The 22454-nt window shown below is 43.2% G+C and overlaps 2 protein-coding genes across 2 annotated transcripts; one reads left to right on the top strand and one right to left on the bottom strand.

Annotated features, from left to right (window-relative positions):
• Positions 1–7634: 7634 nt before the first annotated feature.
• On the bottom strand, positions 7635–9542 carry LOC129639426 (germ cell-less protein-like 1). The gene has a single exon (XM_055564579.1). It carries the CDS (start codon positions 9529–9531, stop codon positions 8047–8049), a length of 1485 nt encoding a protein of 494 aa, XP_055420554.1. The 5' UTR covers positions 9532–9542; the 3' UTR covers positions 7635–8046.
• Positions 9543–19394: 9852 nt separating this feature from the next.
• On the top strand, positions 19395–21317 carry LOC129640109 (germ cell-less protein-like 1). The gene has a single exon (XM_055565345.1). It carries the CDS (start codon positions 19395–19397, stop codon positions 20898–20900), a length of 1506 nt encoding a protein of 501 aa, XP_055421320.1. The 3' UTR covers positions 20901–21317.
• Positions 21318–22454: the final 1137 nt, after the last annotated feature.

The following is a 22454-nucleotide window of genomic DNA, read 5'->3' as shown; positions in this document are numbered from 1 at the left end:
GCCACCGCCCCGACCTCAGACGCAGGGTAGTTCCTCTGGGCCAATCCTGTGCCCTCTCGGCATATCCCACTCAATCAAGGGTAGACTCCATTACTGGAGTCACCCTGACCCTTATAGTCAAATTTGCTCATGGCATTCCGTTTGTTCATGATAGTCAGCCTGCTTTGTGAAACTGGTTGAAAGTGAAAGTCACTCAGTCGTGTTGGACTGTTTGCGACCCCATGGACTACAGAGTCCATGGAATTCTCCAGGCCAGAATACTGGACTGGGTAGCCTTTCCCTTCTCCAGGGGATCTTCCCAACCCAGGGATCGAACCCAGGTCTCCTCCACCGCAGGTGGATTCTTTACCAGCTGAGCCACACAAGGGAAGTTCTGCTAAATACATCACTTACCTTGAGGAACACAAAATCGGCTTTCTCTAGTTGTAATACATGATGCTTATTCTCCTGATAGAGGCCGTGCCACAATGAGGTACTATTTGTTATGTAACATCTTATAGAACACCCATATGGCATATGCTAACTTATCTTGTGTGTTCAGGATAATTGCTAGAGACTTTGTGATCTGTTAAACTAAACATCCCAGCACATCTTGTTTTCCAGAAACGGGTGGGGGAGGGGGGAGGGGTTAGAGAGAGAGGGATTATCCAGTAACAGTCAAGCCAATTTCTTTTAAAAACTCACCAGGAAGGGCTTCTCTGGCGGCTCAGATGGTAAAGAATCTGCCTGCAATGCAGGAGACCCGGGTTCAGTCCCTGGGTCGGGAAGATCCCCTGGAGAAGGGAATGGCAACCCACTCCAGTATTCTTGCCTGAAGAATACCATGGACAGAGGAGCCTCGTGGGCTATAGTCCATGGGGTTGCAAAGAGTCAGACATGACTGAGCAACTCTCTCTCTCTCTCTCTCTCTCTCACACACACACACACACGAAGATTAACTGACTCCGTATTCATATAGGCTTTGTGAATTGATATTCTCACATTAGGGAAAATAATAACTAGCAAGGGTGGTCCAAAACTTGTCTTTGATTCTAACAAAAGTCATGTGGTGCTCAAAGGTGAACCCAGCTGGATTCATTGCCTGGTTTTTATAATCCAAGCCCTTGACTTCAAGTCCTGTTTCAAGGACTAATAATCATTGTGTTTCATTTGATTACTTGTTTTGCAGTTGGCCAATGCATCCTGTCTGGAGTCTTAAATGCACAGCCCGTGTCACACCAGAGTATTCAATGATGCATTCTACTACAAAAGGAGCAGGAGAGACCAATCCATGTCCTACTACAGACTACATTCTCTAAACAAATTCCTGATCATCAAAATCAGAGCAGTGTTGATAATCTAGATAACATGGATTAATGGCTTGTGGCCAAAAGGGGGTACGAAAAAATATCTCTTGACATCCAGGCTAGGACATGTTATTCTCCCATTAGACACTGAAAAACATCTCAGGGAATGCCAACTTCAGGTGAGATCATGAGACCTTGTCACTCTGAGATCATGATAAAGTGAGACAAAACAAAGGCCACTTCGTGATTTTTTTTCCGAAGTACACACAAAAGCAAAATCACTGTAGAAATCACTGTATATCCCTCTCCTAGCTAGTATGAGTGACTGCTAGTTTGGGGGTTTTGTTGTCCCCTTTGCTTTGTTTCTTTGTTTGTTTTCAGCAATTGTAGCTTTAACCTCACTCTAATCTATTCTCTCTATACAAAAGGTTTATTAAGATACTGTCATAGGAATACCCTGTCTTCCTGACAGTATCCAATGCAGATCAAAGCTCTGCTTCTTTAAAACCTCACCCAAATCACCTAAAACAAGCCCACCTCTTTATTTCTTTATTTTTTTTTTTTTGAGGTGGTCCCATTATTTAGTCTTTATTGAATTTGTTAACATATTGCTTCTGTTTTTTTTTTTTTCTTTAATGTTTTGGTTTTTGCCTCAAGACATATGGGACCTTAGTTTCCCCAACCAGGGAGCAAACCCACACCACCTACTTTGGAAGGCAAAGTCTCATCCACCGGACCAGCAGGGAAGTCCCAAGCCCAAATCTTTTAACATCCCTTTTCTATCACCCACGTACTTGTGTGGCCCACAGTTCCTTCACTGTGTATGTTCTCCTTCACTGCAAAGAATAATTAACTCAAATTGTTCAACTACAAATGTGTTCCTGCTGGTCTTTAGCTGGGAGGCATCGAACTATCACATCACGTTAAACCTGATGGCAAAGCAAAGCAGAAGACTCAAATGTATTTGATTTATGTATTTATGTATTTGTATCTAAATGTATTTACAATAACCCCACATGCTATTATTTCTAATGTAAGTTTCAGTTTACAAAGACATTTATTTTGTATCCTTTCAACCAGCGATTTCAAGGCCTAGAGACTGAGAAGAGGGCTAGTATACTGGTGGAGATAGTAACAATATGAACAGTAAAAGACCAACCATAAAATATATTGAAAATAGATATTCATGATAGTGGAATGGGAGAAAGAAAGCCAAGGTTGAGTTTTGGACAATGAGTTTGAGATGATGGCCTGACCACCAGGTCAGATGTTGTATGGGCCACAGAAGTTTAGATCAAATTCTTCACATTCAAAGCACAGGGTTCCAAAACAAACGGTTCCTTTGGGTGGCTACCAACCTTCCTCAAGCCCTGTCCCCAGCCTCCATAACATCTCAGTAAGCACAGTGAGACAAATAAGACCTTGATGAGACCCTGTAAATCCAAATGTGACCATTCTGTATGTCTGTTTTTCTAACTCCTCCCCATCCCCACAAACATCACCCACCCCCACATAGGTTATCCAGGCGACCTATGTATTCAGAAGTAGAAAGAAACGTAAATTTTACTTGGAATGACTGATTATAGAACAGCACTATCTAACAGAATTCTCTGCGCTGATAGAGATGTTCCATATCTGCACTGTGCACAGTATAGTAGCCACGGGTTTACATGTAGCCATTGAGCACTTCAAATGCTGCGAGTGAGACTGAATTTTCAATTTTATTTAATTTGAATCAATTTAAGTAATCACATATGACTAGGGGCTACCATTTTTAAGAATATACCTCTACAGGAAGTCTTCCTCACCTGTGGTGGACCATACTCAGCCACTTGCCTTCACCCAAAACATGTTCTTCGTGACCGCTTGGATGATTTTAATTCACTTAGAGTCATCACTCATCATAAAATCCCATGTACTGCAAACATGCTAATCAAAACCATCAGCTGCTTGTAGATTCCTATTTTTGCCATCACCATGTACTATTTTTATTTTTTAAAATAATTGACAGACATCACCAATGTAATGCAGTGTGTTTATGTGATGAATAGTTCTCAGAGAATTAAGGATCTTTTGGGTATTCAAATCTTACCTTGAATCTGCCCAGATAGCTTTTGTTCCTTGCACTGCATCTTATTACCCTGCTAGTCTTTAAACCAAGTTTGATAGTTGAATTTTGCTACACTGTGGAGTGAAATTTATCCTTTGGTGTCTGATCTCAGAATCTAATCATAGCAATTGACATGGAAAACGTGTTCACAGACTAAACCAAACTTTGATCTGCACTGTTAGAACAAATCATTCCCGAAGACTGTTCATATATCAATTGGGTATTGTCTAAATAAATGAGGTAAATTTCAATTCTCTTACCTACTAGGAAAAAAAAAAATTGCCACCTTTCTTTAGAATGTCATGAATAGACAAATTTTACTTCTGAAACACAAACACTTGAAGAAGTATAAGTTTCCGCTAACATCCTGGTTATTTTCTCCTTACCAGCATCAGTGTCTTTCTATTTATTTACTCAAATGAGGAAGGAATCTACATTTAGATTAAAATTGGTTGCCTGGACTATTAGTTCTATTTGGTTCCTTTGTAGATCGCACCACCTTTGAGATTTCCAAGTGGTGGGGCAGACTGCTGGCTATAGGTCTGGATTCAAAGAAGTGGTCTGTGCATGGGCTATGAATTTGAGAGTCTATGACATATAGATGGTGCCTGGACTCAAGCAAGTAAATCTTAGAACAGGGGGCAGATGACACACCCCTTTCAAGAGATTTATCTTGAATAAAGGGAAGGGCATCAAGGCCCAGGTAGCTGAGTGGACAAGGAAAGGGTGGAACCTCATGTGGGCTCATAAAATATAAATGTGTGTGTGTGTGTGTGAATGTCTTAGGAGTCATGTTACTAGCTGAACACGTGATGACATAAAAACCTTGGATCCTGCTTCAATCCACTTACTTCAGTGTGTGTGTGTGTGTGTGTGTGTGTGTGTGTTTGCTGACCCCAATTCAAAAGTTTAAGTTTAATGGCATGATTAAACTTATGTGATGTGCTTATATAAAATAGGTGAATTTTGCTATTTTAACTCTCACCAGGCAGTTTCATGTCCAAATTCTGTGGCTGAGACTTGGCAAGTACCTTCCTGTAGACCTTGTGGCTGGACACTCCACCTTCTTTTTATTTTCCTCTTAAAAAGATGGTTTTCTTTTTCCAGCACATGATTTATCTTTCATCAAAATTTCAGTGTCATCTTTGTGCTGTTTATATATAGACCCTTTCCACAGTAGCATAATTTACACTGGTCTGCTGTCTGTGTCCATCCCACTTACATCCCTGGGGCACTGCTTTCTCCTTCATAAGTCATTGTTTATTTAAGTCTCTTGTGTCTTTGAACACGAATGCTAACCTTTGTCTTCTTACAGCATCTATCTCTAGGACACCACCGGAAGGGAAGATGACAGAAGAGGGTTTGTCGACCGAATTGTAATAACATTTCATTCCTGTCTCCTTAAGACAGGCAGAAGCAGAGATGGACTATCAAAAGATGCAACAGAACCAGATGCAGAAACAGCCAGAGACAGGACAGCCTGACAGAAAAACAGAGATAGCTGGTCAGGCAGGCTGAGAAAGCCCAACAGAGGGACACACTCAGATATTATACCTCCTCCCCCAAAAGAGACAGGTAGAAAGGCATACACAGAAAGGGGCAGACAGAGACAGGTAGAAATAGATGGAGACAGAGACAGGGAGGCAGAGGAAGCCGGGCACAGACAGGGACAAACAGACACACATTCAAACTAAGGCAAAGAATGATGGTTGCAGACAGAGACAGGGAGACAGGCAGAGGCTGATTGACACAGATAGAAAGACAGAGACAGACAGACTGAGAGACAGAGAAAGACAGACACACACTGAAAGAGAGCCAACAGACATAGAGATAGTGATGGGGAGAGAGAGAGTCAGAGAGAAACAAGGTTGGGGGTGGGGAGAAAGACAGAGACAGGTCGGGACAGAAAGGGAAAGACAAAGACAGACGGATGGAGAAAGAGACACAGAGAGATGCAGATACAGACGGATACAGAAGCACTGGAGAAATACAGAGACAGAGACAGAAACATAGAGACCCAGACAAAAAAGGGATTGTCAGAAACAGAGAGAAACAGAAAGATACAGACAGTAAGACAGAGACAGACAGTGACAAAGATAGGCAGTCTGAGACAGAGACTGAGGTAGACAAAGAAAGAGGTAGATAGTAATTAGACAGGGATGCAGACAGACATAATGGAGACAGAGATAGGGGAAGACAGAGAGAGCGGCAGACATACAGAGAGGGAAAGACAGAGACAGGGATAAATCCTCATCATTGTCAAGGACCACGTGGTATCCCATAGGGGTACATCTCCTTTAGTATGGTGTTTAGTTTGCTGTTATTTAGCTTGATGGTTTCCTGTAGCGTTACCATGACTATACATTTTGCCCTGCCTCCCCATCTCCCCATGCCTTTACGAAGAGGCTAACAAAATGAGTATCAACATGGGAAAAGGTTTCTTCCTCATCCTGAGCAGTCAAAAAGAAAAGAAAAAAAAAGTGAAAAAATAGAGACAGGTATTGGCTAAATTGCCCAAACTGGCAAATGGCAACAGTCAGGGTTTGTGAGAGTTTAAATGTTTAAATGAGTGTATTTCAGCTGTCACTGTTTGTACATTATTGAACATCTTTCTATTGTAAGCAGCAACAAGCAATTTAAGGATTTAAAGCTAGTTGGGTAGGAAAACAAAAGCAGACCTTTCAGTCAAGGTACACTTGTAGCTAAGTAGTCTCTGAATTTCCCAACTGAGGATACCTCTGTTTAGATGAAATGGCATCTTGGCATTCAGCTCGAGAAAAAGGAATTTCAAATTGTTTAGAGAGTTTATATAAAGAAAGTGAAATTCTTACCAAAAAAAAAAAAAAAAATAATAATAATTTTTACCTTTCAACTGAATCATGACTTACTCTTCTCCCCAGTTATTTTGAAACACAAGTAAAATGAAGTCTATTGTTTGTAGTTGGTTAGGTAAACGGAATATAAGGGAACACGAGAAAGGGTAGGGGGCTGCAAAATTAAGGGAAAACATCGAAGGATGCAACAGCAGCTTCCTGGTTGAACCATTTCATATAAGTAACTATCATATAAATATTACTCTAATACTAGTATGTGGGTTTGGGATAACGAAGCCTTTCAAATCTGCTTAAAGAGTAAAAGGAATGAATGAATGGATAAAGTCAGAAGTAATTTGTTCACTGAACGACAATGGGTAAAATCTAATTGGGAAGAGAAACATAAACCACCAGTAAGGAAAATTCTGATTTCAACTAAGTAAAGCATTAAAATCTGGTGACTATTTTTTTTTAATTTAAATTTATTTATTTTAATTGGAGGCTAATTACTTTGCAATATTGTATTGGTTTTGCCATACATCAACATGAATCTGCCAAACACCAATACAGTATACTATTTTTTTTTTGTTCATCTTGTATTAATTTATCACACTCTTTCCAAGCATGTATTTATTATTTATATGGCTTCTTAAATAGAGTTTTCCATTCTTTGACCTCAAAATGACTCAATGGAGGGAATGGGATGGTGACAATTTGTAAGTGAACAGTAATCAGAAACTAACAAATTCAAATCGTGACTAGTGTGCTTCTCCTTTTGTGACAAAAACACTTTTTATCTTACCCTTTTGATTACCAGTGTGGACATCTCGTGATCCCACTTCCAGATGCCAAATAATTCCCATTATAATTCAAAAGCATTCCTTTGCAGAGGTTACCAGACCTGTTTTTAAGCGGGAAAGAGTCTTTCCAAGTACAATTCCAAGGTCAAATGTTTCTGAAGGGCAAAGGCCATCAAGGTGCTTAAAGAGTGCATTCTAGTGCATAAATAATTCACGACTGTGTGCGGCAGAAAAAGTCTGTCTAGTACCGAGATGTCCTCATAGAATCAATCTGCTGCCTTCCACTCCACCCCCAATATAGGGTTGTGTAAGATTTGAGACGTCCTTCTAGGGTTAAAATGCTAGGAAAGTCAAAATAAAGCCAAACTAACATCAGATATGATATAAAGTCAACTAACCTAAGAATATTGAGGAACAACCAATAAAGAGAAGATCATCAGTGTAGCCTGGGTGCGTTCACAGAGTGAGAGATCATGGGAACCAAGTACTACTCACTGAGTGGCAGGGAATGGGGAAAGGGAAGCAATCCAAAGGAAGCTAGCGGTAGTGGTGGTAATGAGTGGGGCAGAGTGGCTCTAAACACGCGAACTGAAAGAGAAACCAAACTGTTTCTTTAACATTCCTTTAATCAAGCTAAAGGAAATGCATATTTTAAAAGAGTTTCCCTAACAGTGGTAGAGTAGGTAGGTTCACAGGTTGCTCTCTCAAGTCAACTGGTCTTTGACTTGGCAGAAATGATGGGAGGGGGCATTGATGGATGGTAAACCAGGAGGACAGGTTGCCACTTTAACAGCACAAATAAGTTCTAAAGGTGTTGGGGGAGCAGGGCTTTAAAATTTCTCCTCTTCATAGGCTCAGGTAAACAACCTCAAGTATTATGAGCTACAGTTCAACAAAGACTCTGACAGAGTTGGGCCACCAGAGGTGGGCAAGTCCGGTTGGTCCCGCAGAAGGAGCTGGCATCTGGACAAAGCTGGTCGTCCCTGACCCCAGGGAAAGAGCTGCTCACCTCTCTGAGATTTTGTTTTCAGGAGTCCTCACTGAGGAAAACGCCCCTTTCTGGGGAGGTACAGGAAATTACAGGTCACATATGTGGGGAAAACCACATCTTCGTTCTCCAGATTCACCACCTCTAGCTCTTCATCCTTTCCCAGGGAAAGCACTTGGAATTCTGTCTGCTTCCGGAAAATGGCTCTTCCAGCCCTGTCCAAGGAGGCCAGGCGCAAGCGGAACGCGACCTTTCTCTGCCAGAGTAAGCTGACCCCGAGACCGCAAGATTTCTTCAGCGCGCTGTGCTTGAAAATGATGCGCCGGTTGGCATAGCACACCACCAAGTCCCAGCCGAAGTTGAAGCCTGTCCACCGCCAGGTGCACTGCGCATCCCTGAGGAGCTGGCCCCCGCACCGCATGCTGGTCCTCTGGAGGTCGGACACAAAGACATCCACGGGCCTGAGGTCTCTGGTCTGCTCAGCCCGGAGGAGGGCAAGCCACTGCTCTTTGTACACTGGGGCCAGCCACGTGGCAGGGATCAGTGCATCCTGGTCGATGATGCGTGCTGACGGCAGGTCGCAGATTATGTAGGCAAGCCGCAGCTGCTGGAACGCTGGCACGAAGGCTCTGCCCTGCTCGGTCTCCAGGAAAGCGGTGCCCTCTGACTCCTGCCTGGACCTGGCAAACCACGAGTCGGCGTCAGGCAGTAGGTCTCTGCGGGGGCCTCTCCATGTCGGCTGCAGCTGCAGGAACATCCACTTTTTCAGCGTCGTGTACACATCCATCTCTACCTCCATCACGATGAGCTCTGAAGAGGCAATGACCTCTTTCATGAGATCCAGGCTAATTTCTCTCAATAACTCCTCACTATGCTGGGTCATTAGATTGTCCAGCAGCCACTGAAGACACATGGCCCTGATGTTCTGGAGTCCGTAGCTCTCAGCAGAGCAGTAGTAGCTGCACACGGTCTGATCACTGACCGTCTCCTTCATTACCTCCCCGCACTGCTGAATCAGCTTGTCCAGCTGCAGCATGCCGGCTGTGGCCAGCATGGGGACCACTCGACCGGGTGGGATGAGCACAGAGTTTCGGTACAGGGAACCTAAAGCCTCGTGCAGTGCCTCACAATCAATGTTCTCGTCAGGCATCTGCAACTCTACAATATCCATGGTTGTCTCACGCCACGCACCACTGAACATGCTAGCAAAGTATCCTGACTGGCACAAGTAGACCTTGTGCAAGTTCCACTCCTCCCCCAGGGCACGGATCTGCACGTCACTCCCTTCTCCTCTCAGAAAAAGTGTCTTATAAATGGACTCGAATCTGTCTTTTGCTCTCTTCCTGTGGGTCGCTTTTGTGAGCTGCCCTTCTGGGCCTGTCTTCCGCTTGTGGCGCCCTTGACTAGTGGTGGGTCTGGCATTTTCACTCTCCTCCCCTTCCTCTATCACTGCCCCTGCTACCTCTTCGGCCTCCTCCTCCCCCTCAGGAGCACCTGGCTCCTCTGGGGCATGCCCCACTCTGTTCGAGGGCATCCAACTCTCTACTGCTCCCATGGCTTTTACCTCAGGGGTATAGAGGGCAAGCTTCCTCACCAGACGCAGCTGCCATTGGCACTAGCTCAGCCCATGGTGTCGTGGGATACGGTTGATGTTTGTGACGTCATCTTGGACGCCACGCAAAGCCACGCCCACGAGGCTTTCCCCGACCCCTCCCACTCCCCATCACAGGAGAAGTGCACTCTGTACCAGGAATTCCACTCTGTGTATCTTTCCCTCCAGGGATGATTTCTCTGGGGCTCCCTTCATAGGATAATGGTGGAACAGAGGACTTTGTGTATGAATTTTCCCCATGAATTTTAAGAACATAATTTCCTCTTCCCCATTTGAAATACTTAGTGATCACTCCTTTTTTTGGATAATTACATCTTGGTTCCAGCTCTGTGCTCTATGCACCTTAATTTCTGTAATTATTTTCTTAGGGTATCCCATCATTTGTGGCTGTGAAAACATTTTCTGTGATAAAAGTGGCAATGTTTGCCCAGTCTTTGCTTTTGTCTCTATTTTAGACACCAGCTAAGCATGTAACAAACTTAAACAGTGAAAGAAATGAGGAGGGAATGAGATGGATTTTGATTTTTGAGGAAATTAATAATATTAAATACTGACAAGTGTTACATGCTACACAGATTATACAGTGTAGAGAGAGTCTGGACCTTTCAATGACAAGGAAAGTACAATACAAGGGAAAAAACTTTGAAAATGGTAAGTCTCTCAGGTCATTTGACCTTGCCTAAGTAGAATGTTTGGGGCTTCCCAAACATTCCCAGTGGTAAACAATCCACCTGCCAATGCAGGAGATGCATGAGGCATGGGTTGGGAAGACTTCCTCGAGGAGGAAACGACAACCCACTCCAGTATTCATGCCTGAAATATTCCATGAATAGCAGAGACTTGCAAACTAGTGTCCATGAGGTCGTCAAGATTCTGTCCTATTCAAATCATGTGAGTAGAATGTTTACACACTTTGAATAGGACAGGATAACCTTAAATCATATTTTAAATATTCTCTGTTAGATGGCTATAGAAAGTTGATAAGAAGGTCTATATAATGCTTCAGGTTCAGTGGTGCTTGGCATGAGACAAACATGAATACTGACTCTAGAGTTGTGACATCTTATGGTGAATGGTGAACAGTGCTGCCAGATTTGTGGTCTCCGAAGGAGAAAATTTAACTGGGGAACAAAGACAGTCTCAGTCACTTGGAGCATTGTGTAGATTTTATCTAAAGTGAAAGTGACAGAAAAAGCTTCAGACATAGACATCAGAAGGGAGCAGGAGAGAATCCACCTCAGTAGTTTAAGCAAGACTTTATACACTTCTCAACTAGCTGCTGAGAATAGATAAAAGATACCTCAAGACTGCGAGAATTTTTCCAGACCCTTTCCTCTAACATACCTCCTGGGATGACATCAGCACGAGATTAGCCAGAAGGAACAGGTTAACTCAGAGCTACAGCTGTGGAAGTTTTTACCCAGACCTTCTCCCATAACATATATCCAAAGCTTAAAAAAAAAAAAAAAAAAAAAAAAAAAAAAAAGGCATGTCCTTGAATAAGAGATACTGCTGCTTACGAGGCCTACATATCTATAGGAAAGACTGTGAAAAAGAAAGAATGTTTATCTCCTCCTTAAAGGGGCCTTAGGCTTTGACTCCTTATCAACCTGCCTAAGTTAACTCTCTCATTTCCCCCTTTTTATTTTAGGAGAATATTGTTGCTGAGGGGAAAGGGGCAGAGAAATCTATCAGTACCTGCTTCCTGCAGGTGAGGGGCACTGACCCTAAGTGGTTGAAGCAACATATTCTCCTTACCCTTTTACTTAGGGTTTCTGATCCAAGGGCCCCAAGTAATAAATACACAGTTATATATGTAAGGATCAAACAGCAAAAAACAGAATGATTACACTGATTATAGTCAAGACAGTTTTTCACAAAGGAGGGCTTGTAAACCAAGATTGTATCTGTAACCATGGTGGAACATCAGGGGAGTCCATTTTGAAGAGTGACCAGAATCTCTGCATCACTGTTACTTTGTCTGGGAAGCCATTGTATCCTTTAGAAAGAACAAACTAGATAAGTAGATTAAAAGGCAGAGACCAAACATCAGTAGATGAATTACTGTAATCAGCAGTCCAAGAATAACCTGAAAGAATCAGGTTATATTTGATAGTAACTTTGATCCTGGTCTGGATAGAGTCAACACTTGGGCTGCCCTATTTATAAGAATGGAGCCATCTGGCATGTTCATATACATTTTGAATGTAGGTATAAAAAACCCAGTTAGAAGTAGTTGAAGGAATGAAAACCTGAAATTTAACAGACAAAATAAATCTTATAATTTCCTTTCAGGTGAATGAGTCTATAACCCAACGTAGACAGGTGCTTTAGGTAGCCAGTTGTCAAAGTTTGTCCAGGTAGGCCTTGGCTTCTTACTGTGGTATTAATGTATAAGCCAAAATAGTTGTCACCATTAACAATTTTAGTGTTTTTCTAGGTATGAGAAGATGCAAGAATTTGGGCTCAAGAAAATCTTTACATGAAAATATCTAACTATCCAAAGGCCTGTTTTGTCCATTTTTCCAGAACACAGAGCGAGTGCCTAATTTCTGATTTTCACCCTGAACTCCTTTCAGGGGATGTTGAAGGTCAGCAGCTGTAGTGTCCATGAGTTAATCTTTGTAGAGGCAGATAGCAAGTGCCAGTTACCAGAGCAGGGCCCTTTTATGGCCATGAGTTTGACCATGGTTTGCAGAGCATTTCATTACCATCTTGTTCCATGGTGCTGGGAGGGTTCATTCGCAGGTCTGTCAAAGATTTCACTGATAGGCCACCCAGTGTGATATTACTGGACTAGGCCCTGTGAGTAACAAAAGTCTCTGGACCACACCTGTCTCACTAGTCTCTTGGTGCAGGACAATATTCTGTCTTGTTGCTTCTTATATACAGAGTCACACCATTATACTTATGGATTTCATATGCAACTGTACACCATCATTATATCAGTGGCTCAGTCACACACTTGATAATGTAAGGAACAACACTTCTTGAAGCAGGCAGTATAGAAAACAATATCGTTAGAAGTAATAGTAGAATCATCAGTAAGAACTTCAATCAAGAACTTCTATTAAGTATAGCCCAGTGACATATCCATGTCATCTGATTTAGTTTGCTAAATGACTATCAGATCAGATCAGATCAGATCAATCGCTCAGTCGTGTCCAACTCTTTGCAACCCCATGAATCGCAGCACACCAGGCCTCCCTGTCCATCACCAACTCCCGGAGTTCACTCGGACTCACGTCCATCGAGTCAGTGATGCCATCCAGCCATCTCATCCTCTGTCGTCCCCTTCTCCTCCTGCCCCCAATCCCTCCCAGCAGCAGAGTCTTTTCCAATGAGTCAACTCTTCGCATGAGGTGGCCAAAGTACTGGAGTTTCAGCTTTAGCATCATTCCTTCCAAAGAAATCCCAGGGCTGATCTCCTTCACAATGGACTGGTTGGATCTCCTTGCAGTCCAAGGGACTCTCAAGAGTCTTCTCCAACACCACAGTTCAAAAGCATCAATTCTTCAGTGCTTAGCCTCCCTCACAGTCCAACTCTCACATTCATACATGAAGTAAAACCATACAGGAAAAACCATATCCTTGACTAGACGAACCTTTGTTGGCAAAGTAATGTCTCTGCTTTTGAATATGCTATCTAGGTTGGTCATAACTTTCCTTCCAAGGAGCAAGCGTCTTTTAATTTCATGGCTGCAGTCACCATCTGCAGTGATTTTGGAGCTCAAAAAGATAAAGTCTGACACTGTTTCCAATGTTTACCCATCTATTTCCCATGAAGTGATGGGACCGGATGCCATGATCTTCGTTTTCTGAATGTTGAGCTTTAAGCCAACTTTTTCACTCTCCACTTTCACTTTCATCAAGAGGCTTTTTAGTTCCTCTTCCCTTTCTGCCGTAAGGGTGGTGTCATCTGCATATCTGAGGTTATTGATATTTCTCCTGGCAATCTTGATTCCAGCTTGTGTTTCTTCCAGTCCAGCATTTCTCATAATGTACACTGCATATAGGTTAAATAAGCAGGATGACAATATACAGCCTTGACGTTCTCCTTTTCCTATTTGGAACCAGTCTGTTGTTCCATGTCCAGTTCTAACTGTTGCTTCCTGACCTGCATACAGATTTCTCAAGAGGCAGATCAGGTGGTTTGGTATTCCCATCTCTTTCAGAATTTTCCACAGTTTATTGTGATCCACACAGCCAAAGGCTTTGGCATAGTCAATAAAGCAGAAATAGATGTTTTTCTGGAACTCTCTTGCTTTTTCCATGATCCAGCAGATGTTGGCAATTTGAACTCTGGTTCCTCTGCCTTTTCTAAAGCCTGTTTGAACATCAGGAAGTTCATGGTTCACATATTGCTGAAGCCTGGCTTGGAGAATTTTGAGCATTACTTTAGTAGCGTGTGAGATGAGTGCAATTGTGCGGTAGTTTGAGCATTCTTTGGCATTGTCTTTCTTTGGGATTGGAATGAAAACTGACCTTTTCCAGTCCTGTTGTTAATCTCCTGGTTGTAGATCCTGGAGCATTTGATCTTTATTCATAGACTGGTTACTGAGATAAGCTTCAGAAACAAACTCAGAGTGTCCTTTTTCATAACTTAAACTTCTTAGCAATATTAACATAACCACAAGGAACTACCTTAGAAGTCAGTCTTAGTAAATACAGATCTTAATTAACAAAACTAGAACCTAATATTCAGTGAAACTTAATAGATGCCTTAGGCCTGACATCAGTTGGGTGAATTTTTCTTTTAGACCTTCCCAGTATACTTTCGGAGAAGGCAATGGCACCGCACTCCAGTACGCTTGCCTGGAAAATCCCATGGATGGAGGAGCCTGGTGGGCTGCAGTCCATGGGGTCGCTAAGAGTGGGACACGACTGAGCGACTTCCCTTTCACTTTTCACTTTCATGCATTGGAGAAGGAAATGGCAACCCACTCCAGTGTTCTTGCCTGGAGAATCCCAGGGATGGCAGAGCCTGGTGAGCTGCCATCTCTGGGGTCTCACAGAGTCGGACACGACTGAAGCGACTTAGCAGCAGCAGCAGCAGTATACTTTGAGATTTCCGCATATGTTGGGAGGCAGTCTTTTTATTTACCTGATAAGGCTATTCAGAGCCCAAGTGTCTCCAATTTCTTCTGGAAGGATGAGGCAGAGAGAAAAATGTGATAATTTTACCCACAGGTGTAAATCACTAAATTGTTTTGAACTATCAGTAACTTGAAAAGAGCTTCTTTATATCTGTAAACAAAGATTAGAAACCAGTAATATGTCAGACAAAAAGTCATGAAAATTTCAATCATATTTAGCAGTCTGTTCAATCCCATGTAACCGATCCCTTTGTTCTGCCATCCTTGCCCGACAACTGAGGATGCCAGTGAAAGCGACAGTCTCCAAGAAGTTCGTGAAGATTTTTGTCAACGTCTGTATGACCTGTCCAGCAAAGTGGGTATTCCAATCACTGGAGATTGTAGAAAACACATTTTAACCTTTTTTTTTTCTATTGTGAGACATTAACCCTGAAGCCAGGAAAGGGTTTATCTTATCAAATAAAAATGAGATTTGTCAGGGAGCCAGGAAAAACTAAGCAGCCATCTTGGATTTCCCATAGCCCCAACTATTTGGTTGACAGCCATTGTTTAACCATTTAAAATGCCCTGATGAGGGGTTAATTTTTGTAGAAGCAGAATGAGCTTTGTCTATGTGTGCCATTGTCTGTTATCAAAAGCCACATTCCAAGAAAACTTTGTTCTTTTATCAGGAAGAGAAAACCAAATTCCAGATTGGTGCCAGCTTATATTCACTGTGAAACAATAGTTATTCACTTAGTCAAAGTAGCAATAAAAGATTACAAAGGCAGTTTAATGTCTTAAGAAACTTGAGTCATGCACAAAACTCTCTTCCACTTGCCACAAACCTTTTTTCATTTACCACAAACATTTTTTATATTTTTTGTGTTCATCACTTTATTTGCCCATTCAGAGAACCTGTAAGTTCAAATTTACTTCCTTTTTTAATAGAATGTAATTTCATTCCTTATACCCTTTTATTGAAAACACACATCCTACTTTCTTTCAGCAACCATGAATTGTACTTTATATCATCATTTTGTAGACCGGTAAATATAAATCACCCAAAGCTATATCATTTTCTATCTTCACAATGTCTGTGTTAATTAGATCAATCAACAAACATCAATACCAGGTATCAATTCAATAGTGAATATTTCCCAGTTCATACAAGTCTGAAATTCATTTGGTTTAGTTTTCTTGAATTTAGAACTGTTTGATTTGTAAGTGCTTACTTCTCCTTAGGCCAGATAAATAGAGCTCACTGACCAACTGGCCTTTAGCAATTTTGTCCAAGGACAAAGACACACACTGAGACACACATAAATCTAGACAGAGACTTCACAGTTTTCCATTTGAAATTTAAAATGTCTCTGCCCGTTTTTTCCCTTGGCTTGAAGTTCTACCAATTTGCTCATGGCTGGAGTTTCAGACAGAGTGGGCTGTGTATCTCAAGGACATGATAAGAGTTAACTTCAGGTTTTTTCCCAGACATATTTTTGTTTCTCATGCAGGATCAGAGCTCCCAAAAAAATATTTTAACAAGCCAGCTTTTTCTTAATTGCATGTGCAAAAAGAAACAATTTTGCAATTTCAAGAAGACTTCATTTTAACCAGTTTTCTCTGGAGTCTAAAGAATATCATGGCCATTCAGTGTCAAAAATGTCATCTCTCCTTTTTGTAGTCATAGTTTTATATCTAAAATTTAAACCAGACAGTGTTCAAATTGGCTCTGCTGACAAGAGTTGACTGACTGATAAGATGTTGTCCCAGCAGGGATTGTCTCTCTGGGGAGGTGAGGTCTTCTCTTAAAGTAAAGAAAGCCTTCATATAAGGGATTTTTTAGGCGCTGGGGATCAAACATATCCCAGTTTTTCGAAATACAACTCAAAAGGGTGATTCTGGAACTGCTAGCTCCCATCTGTAAGAGAGAAAAAAGCCATGCCCAGTTCCATGGCTTTTTTTCTACTGGAGGCATCCCTCTCTGCTCTAGATGGGGGTGGAGAGACAGGTGTTCCACCCAAGCTTCCTTCCCTGGCTGGAGTTAACCTGTCCCTTATGAATGCAGGTTTCTCATTACTGTCCCTTCTCGTTCTACCACGGAGGTGGGGTGGAGATGCAGCAGGGATAGACCTGATGGCATCCCAGATTGATGTTCAGTTCCTCACCATTAAAAGCTTGGCTTGATTTCCCTTTTCTCCAGTGCCATCCAGGGTGGAGCAGAGTAGTTTTCTGGAATGCTTCCAAAGGTAAGACCGCCAGGTGAAGCACCAGTCCTGTATGTGTCTGTGCACATTCCTGAGCATATCCTTGACTGCAGTAGAAGTGGTAAGTCATAAAGGGATGAACAGAAAACCCAAGATGTCCCTTCTGAGAGTTGCCACATGCATCTATCTGATAACAAAGGAGGTGATGGAGGGTCAGCCTGTGAGGAAAAAATAATTGTTCACATTCATGGTGTGTCAAGGTCAACCTTTCTATTCTTGTCCAGGAGATTGTACAAAAAGAATATCTAAGGAGCTGAGACAAGAGACACTGGAGGGCTTTCTCTGATCCACTAAGAGCTAACACTACCAAGGGAAGAAGCCAGCCACATTCCCAATCTGCCCAAATCCGGAGTTCCCCAATCTGTGTCCTCCGGAATCTCATGCTGGCCAGCAATGCTTCAATCCATATCCATATAGTCTGCAGGCATAGTCGTGACAATAACTTGCTTCTGGGTCTCTGGGATTAGGATGGTGATTTCTGGTCTGAGAGATGTCCCTGGAGCTAGAGCTAGAGCTAGCTCCCTAAGTGTTCCTGCCTGCAATGTCCTGTAAAACTTGGAATGGAGTCTGGCTAGAAAAACACAATAACAGCATGGATTGCAAGTCCATTGAAAATCTACAACCCAGCATACTAGGTTAGTAGCTTTAATTCCCCAAGCAGTTATGAAATGGTCAGAGAGCCCAGGAAAAGCTGACTGGGGAAAAGAAGTTTGGTCCATAAGCTTCTGAGTTAGTAGAGACTTTACAGTAAAAGAGCAAAGGAGTCCCAGCTCTGAGTATGCTTACCTTGTCCTGTATATCCCAGATGAGCTCTCAAGATGATAGCTTATGGTGAATGGTGAACAGTGCTGCTGGATTCATGGTCACTGAAGAAGAAGATTTAACTCCGGGACCAAAGACAATCTCAGTCACTCAGAGCATTGTGTAGATTTTACTTAAAGTGAAAGTTACAGAAAACGCTTCTGCCATAGACATCAGAAGGGGGTAGGAGAGAACCCAGCTCACTAGTTTAGGGAAGGCCTTATATACTTCTCAACTTGCTGCTGAGAATAGATAAAAAAATATCTCAAGGCTGTAAGAATTTTTCCCAGACCATTTCCTATAACATACATCCTGAGAAGACATCAGCACGAGATTAGTCAGAAGGAACAGATTAACCCAGAGATCCAGCTGTGGAAGATTTTACCAGAGGTCCCATGACATTCATCCAAAGCTACAAAAAAAAAAAAAAATAAGCATGTCACTGAACAAGAGATAAGGCTGCCTACCAAATCTACTTGTCTAAGGCAAAAGAATGTGAAAAAGAAAGAATGTTTATCTCCTCCTTAAAGGGGCCTTAGGCTTTCACTGCTTATCACCCTGCCAAAGTTAACTCTCTAGGATGGAGATGCCTGACATGAGGCACTGCACAAGGCTCTAGGTTCCCTGTACCAGGGAGTCTGTGCCCATCCCACCTAGTCGAGTGGTCCCTATGCTGGCCACAGCCAGCATGCTGCAGCTTTGAATAGGACAGAATCTTTGCAACCCCATGGACACTAGTTTGCAAGTCTCTGCTATTCATGGAATTTTTCAGGCATGAATACTGGAGTGGGTTGTCGTTTCCTCCTCGAGGAAGTCTTCCCAACCCATGCCTCATGCATCTCCTGCATTGGCAGGTGGATTGTTTACCACTGGGAATGTTTGGGAAGCCCCAAACATTCTACTTAGGCAAGGTCAAATGACCTGAGAGACTTACCATTTTCAAAGTTTTTTCCCTTGTATTGTACTTTCCTTGTCATTGAAAGGTCCAGACTCTCTCTACACTGTATAATCTGTGTAGCATGTAACACTTGTCAGTATTTAATATTATTAATTTCCTCAAAAATCAAAATCCATCTCATTCCCTCCTCATTTCTTTCACTGTTTAAGTTTGTTACATGCTTAGCTGGTGTCTAAAATAGAGACAAAAGCAAAGACTGGGCAAACATTGCCACTTTTATCACAGAAAATGTTTTCACAGCCACAAATGATGGGATACCCTAAGAAAATAATTACAGAAATTAAGGTGCATAGAGCACAGAGCTGGAACCAAGATGTAATTATCCAAAAAAAGGAGTGATCACTAAGTATTTCAAATGGGGAAGAGGAAATTATGTTCTTAAAATTCATGGGGAAAATTCATACACAAAGTCCTCTGTTCCACCATTATCCTATGAAGGGAGCCCCAGAGAAATCATCCCTGGAGGGAAAGATACACAGAGTGGAATTCCTGGTACAGAGTGCACTTCTCCTGTGATGGGGAGTGGGAGGGGTCGGGGAAAGCCTCGTGGGCGTGGCTTTGCGTGGCGTCCAAGATGACGTCACAAACATCAACCGTATCCCACGACACCATGGGCTGAGCTAGTGCCAATGGCAGCTGCGTCTGGTGAGGAAGCTTGCCCTCTATACCCCTGAGGTAAAAGCCATGGGAACAGTAGAGAGTTGGATGCCCTCGAACAGAGTGGGGCATGCCCCAGAGGAGCCAGGTGCTCCTGAGGGGGAGGAGGAGGCCGAAGAGGTAGCAGGGGCAGTGATAGAGGAAGGGGAGGAGAGTGAAAATGCCAGACCCACCACTAGTCAAGGGCGCCACAAGCGGAAGACAGGCCCAGAAGGGCAGCTCACAAAAGCGACCCACAGGAAGAGAGCAAAAGACAGATTCGAGTCCATTTATAAGACACTTTTTCTGAGAGGAGAAGGGAGTGACGTGCAGATCCGTGCCCTGGGGGAGGAGTGGAACTTGCACAAGGTCTACTTGTGCCAGTCAGGATACTTTGCTAGCATGTTCAGTGGTGCGTGGCGTGAGACAACCATGGATATTGTAGAGTTGCAGATGCCTGACGAGAACATTGATTGTGAGGCACTGCACGAGGCTTTAGGTTCCCTGTACCGAAACTCTGTGCTCATCCCACCCGGTCGAGTGGTCCCCATGCTGGCCACAGCCGGCATGCTGCAGCTGGACAAGCTGATTCAGCAGTGCGGGGAGGTAATGAAGGAGACGGTCAGTGATCAGACCGTGTGCAGCTACTACTGCTCTGCTGAGAGCTACGGACTCCAGAACATCAGGGCCATGTGTCTTCAGTGGCTGCTGGACAATCTAATGACCCAGCATAGTGAGGAGTTATTGAGAGAAATTAGCCTGGATCTCATGAAAGAGGTCATTGCCTCTTCAGAGCTCATCGTGATGGAGGTAGAGATGGATGTGTACACGACGCTGAAAAAGTGGATGTTCCTGCAGCTGCAGCCGACATGGAGAGGCCCCCGCAGAGACCTACTGCCTGACGCCGACTCGTGGTTTGCCAGGTCCAGGCAGGAGTCAGAGGGCACCGCTTTCCTGGAGACCGAGCAGGGCAGAGCCTTCGTGCCAGCGTTCCAGCAGCTGCGGCTTGCCTACATAATCTGCGACCTGCCGTCAGCACGCATCATCGACCAGGATGCACTGATCCCTGCCACGTGGCTGGCCCCAGTGTACAAAGAGCAGTGGCTTGCCCTCCTCCGGGCTGAGCAGACCAGAGACCTCGGGCCCGTGGATGTCTTCGTGTCCGACCTCCAGAGGACCAGCATGCGGTGCGGGGGCCGGCTCCTCAGGGATGCGCAGCGCACCTGGCGGTGGGCAGGCTTCAACTTCGGCTGGGACTTGGTGGTGTGCTATGCCAACCGGCGCATCATTTTCAAGCACAGCGCGCTGAAGAAATCTTGCGGTCTCGGGGTCAGCTTACTCTGGCAGAGAAAGGTCGCGTTCCGCTTGCGCCTGGCCTCCTTGGACAGGGCTGGAAGAGCCATTTTCCGGAAGCAGACAGAATTCCAAGTGCTTTCCCTGGGAAAGGATGAAGAGCTAGAGGTGGTGAATCTGGAGAACGAAGATGTGGTTTTCCCCATATATGTGACCTGTAATTTCCTGTACCTCCCCAGAGAGGGGCGTTTTCCTCAGTGAGGACTCCTGAAAACAAAATCTCAGAGAGGTGAGCAGCTCTTTCCCTGGGGTCAGGGACGACCAGCTTTGTCCAGATGCCAGCTCCTTCTGCGGGACCAACCGGACTTGCCCACCTCTGGTGGCCCAACTCTGTCAGAGTCTTTGTTGAACTGTAGCTCATAATACTTGAGGTTGTTTACCTGAGCCTATGAAGAGGAGAAATTTTAAAGCCCTGCTCCCCCAACACCTTTAGAACTTATTTGTGCTGTTAAAGTGGCAACCTGTCCTCCTGGTTTACCATCCATCAATGCCCCCTCCCATCATTTCTGCCAAGTCAAAGACCAGTTGACTTGAGAGAGCAACCTGTGAACCTACCTACTCTACCACTGTTAGGGAAACTCTTTGAAAATATGCATTTCCTTTAGCTTGATTAAAGGAACGTTAAAGAAACAGTTTGGTTTCTCTTTCAGTTCGCGTGTTTAGAGCCACTCTGCCCCACTCATTACCACCACTACCGCTAGCTTCCTTTGGATTGCTTCCCTTTCCCCATTCCCTGCCACTGAGTGTGTAGTACTTGGTTCCCATGATCTCTCACTCTGTGAACGCACCCAGGCTACACTGATGATCTTCTCTTTATTGGTTGTTCCTCAATATTCTTAGGTTAGTTGACTTTATATCATATCTTGATGTTAGTTTGGCTTTATTTTGCCTTTCCTAGCGTTTTAACCCTAGAAAGATGTCTCAAATCTTATACAACCCTATATTGGGGGTGGAGTGGAAGGCAGCAGATTGATTCTATGAGGACATCTCGGTACTAGACAGACTTTTTCTGCGGCACACAGTCATGAATTATTTATGCACCAGAATGCACTCTTTAAGCACCTTGATGGCCTTTGCCCTTCAGAAACATTTGACCTTGGAATTGTACTTGGAAAGACTCTTTCCCGCTTAAAAACAGGTCTGGTAACCTCTGGAAAGGAACGCTTTTGAATTATAATGGGAATTATTTGGCATCTGGAAGTGGGATCAGGAGATGTCCACACTGGTAATCAAAAGGGTAAGATAAAAAGTGTTTTTGTCACAAAAGGAGAAGCACACTAGTCACGATTTGAATTTGTTAGTTTCTGATTACTGTTCACTTACAAATTGTCACCATCCCATTCCCTCCACTGAGTCATTTTGAGGTCAAAGAATGGAAAACTCTATTTAAGAAGCCATATAAATAATAAATACATGCTTGGAAAGAGTGTGATAAATTAATACAAGATGAACAAATTAAAAAAATTAGTATACTGTATTGGTGTTTGGCGGATTCATGTTGATGTTTGGCAAAACCAATACAATATTGTAAAGTAATTAGCCTCCAATTAAAATAAATAAATTTAAATTAAAAAAAATAGTCACCAGATTTTAATGCTTTACTTAGTTGAAATCAGAATTTTCCTTACTGGTGGTTTATGTTTCTCTTCCCAATTAGATTTTATCCATTGTCGTTCAGTGAACAAATTCCTTTTGACTTTATCCATTCATTCATTCCTTTTACTCTTTAAGGAGATTTGAAAGGCTTCGTTATCC

This window comes from Bubalus kerabau, chromosome X, assembly GCF_029407905.1.
Source record: "Bubalus kerabau isolate K-KA32 ecotype Philippines breed swamp buffalo chromosome X, PCC_UOA_SB_1v2, whole genome shotgun sequence".
Taxonomy (NCBI): domain Eukaryota; kingdom Metazoa; phylum Chordata; class Mammalia; order Artiodactyla; family Bovidae; genus Bubalus; species Bubalus kerabau.
This window is presented reverse-complemented; position numbering and strand designations above follow the sequence as displayed.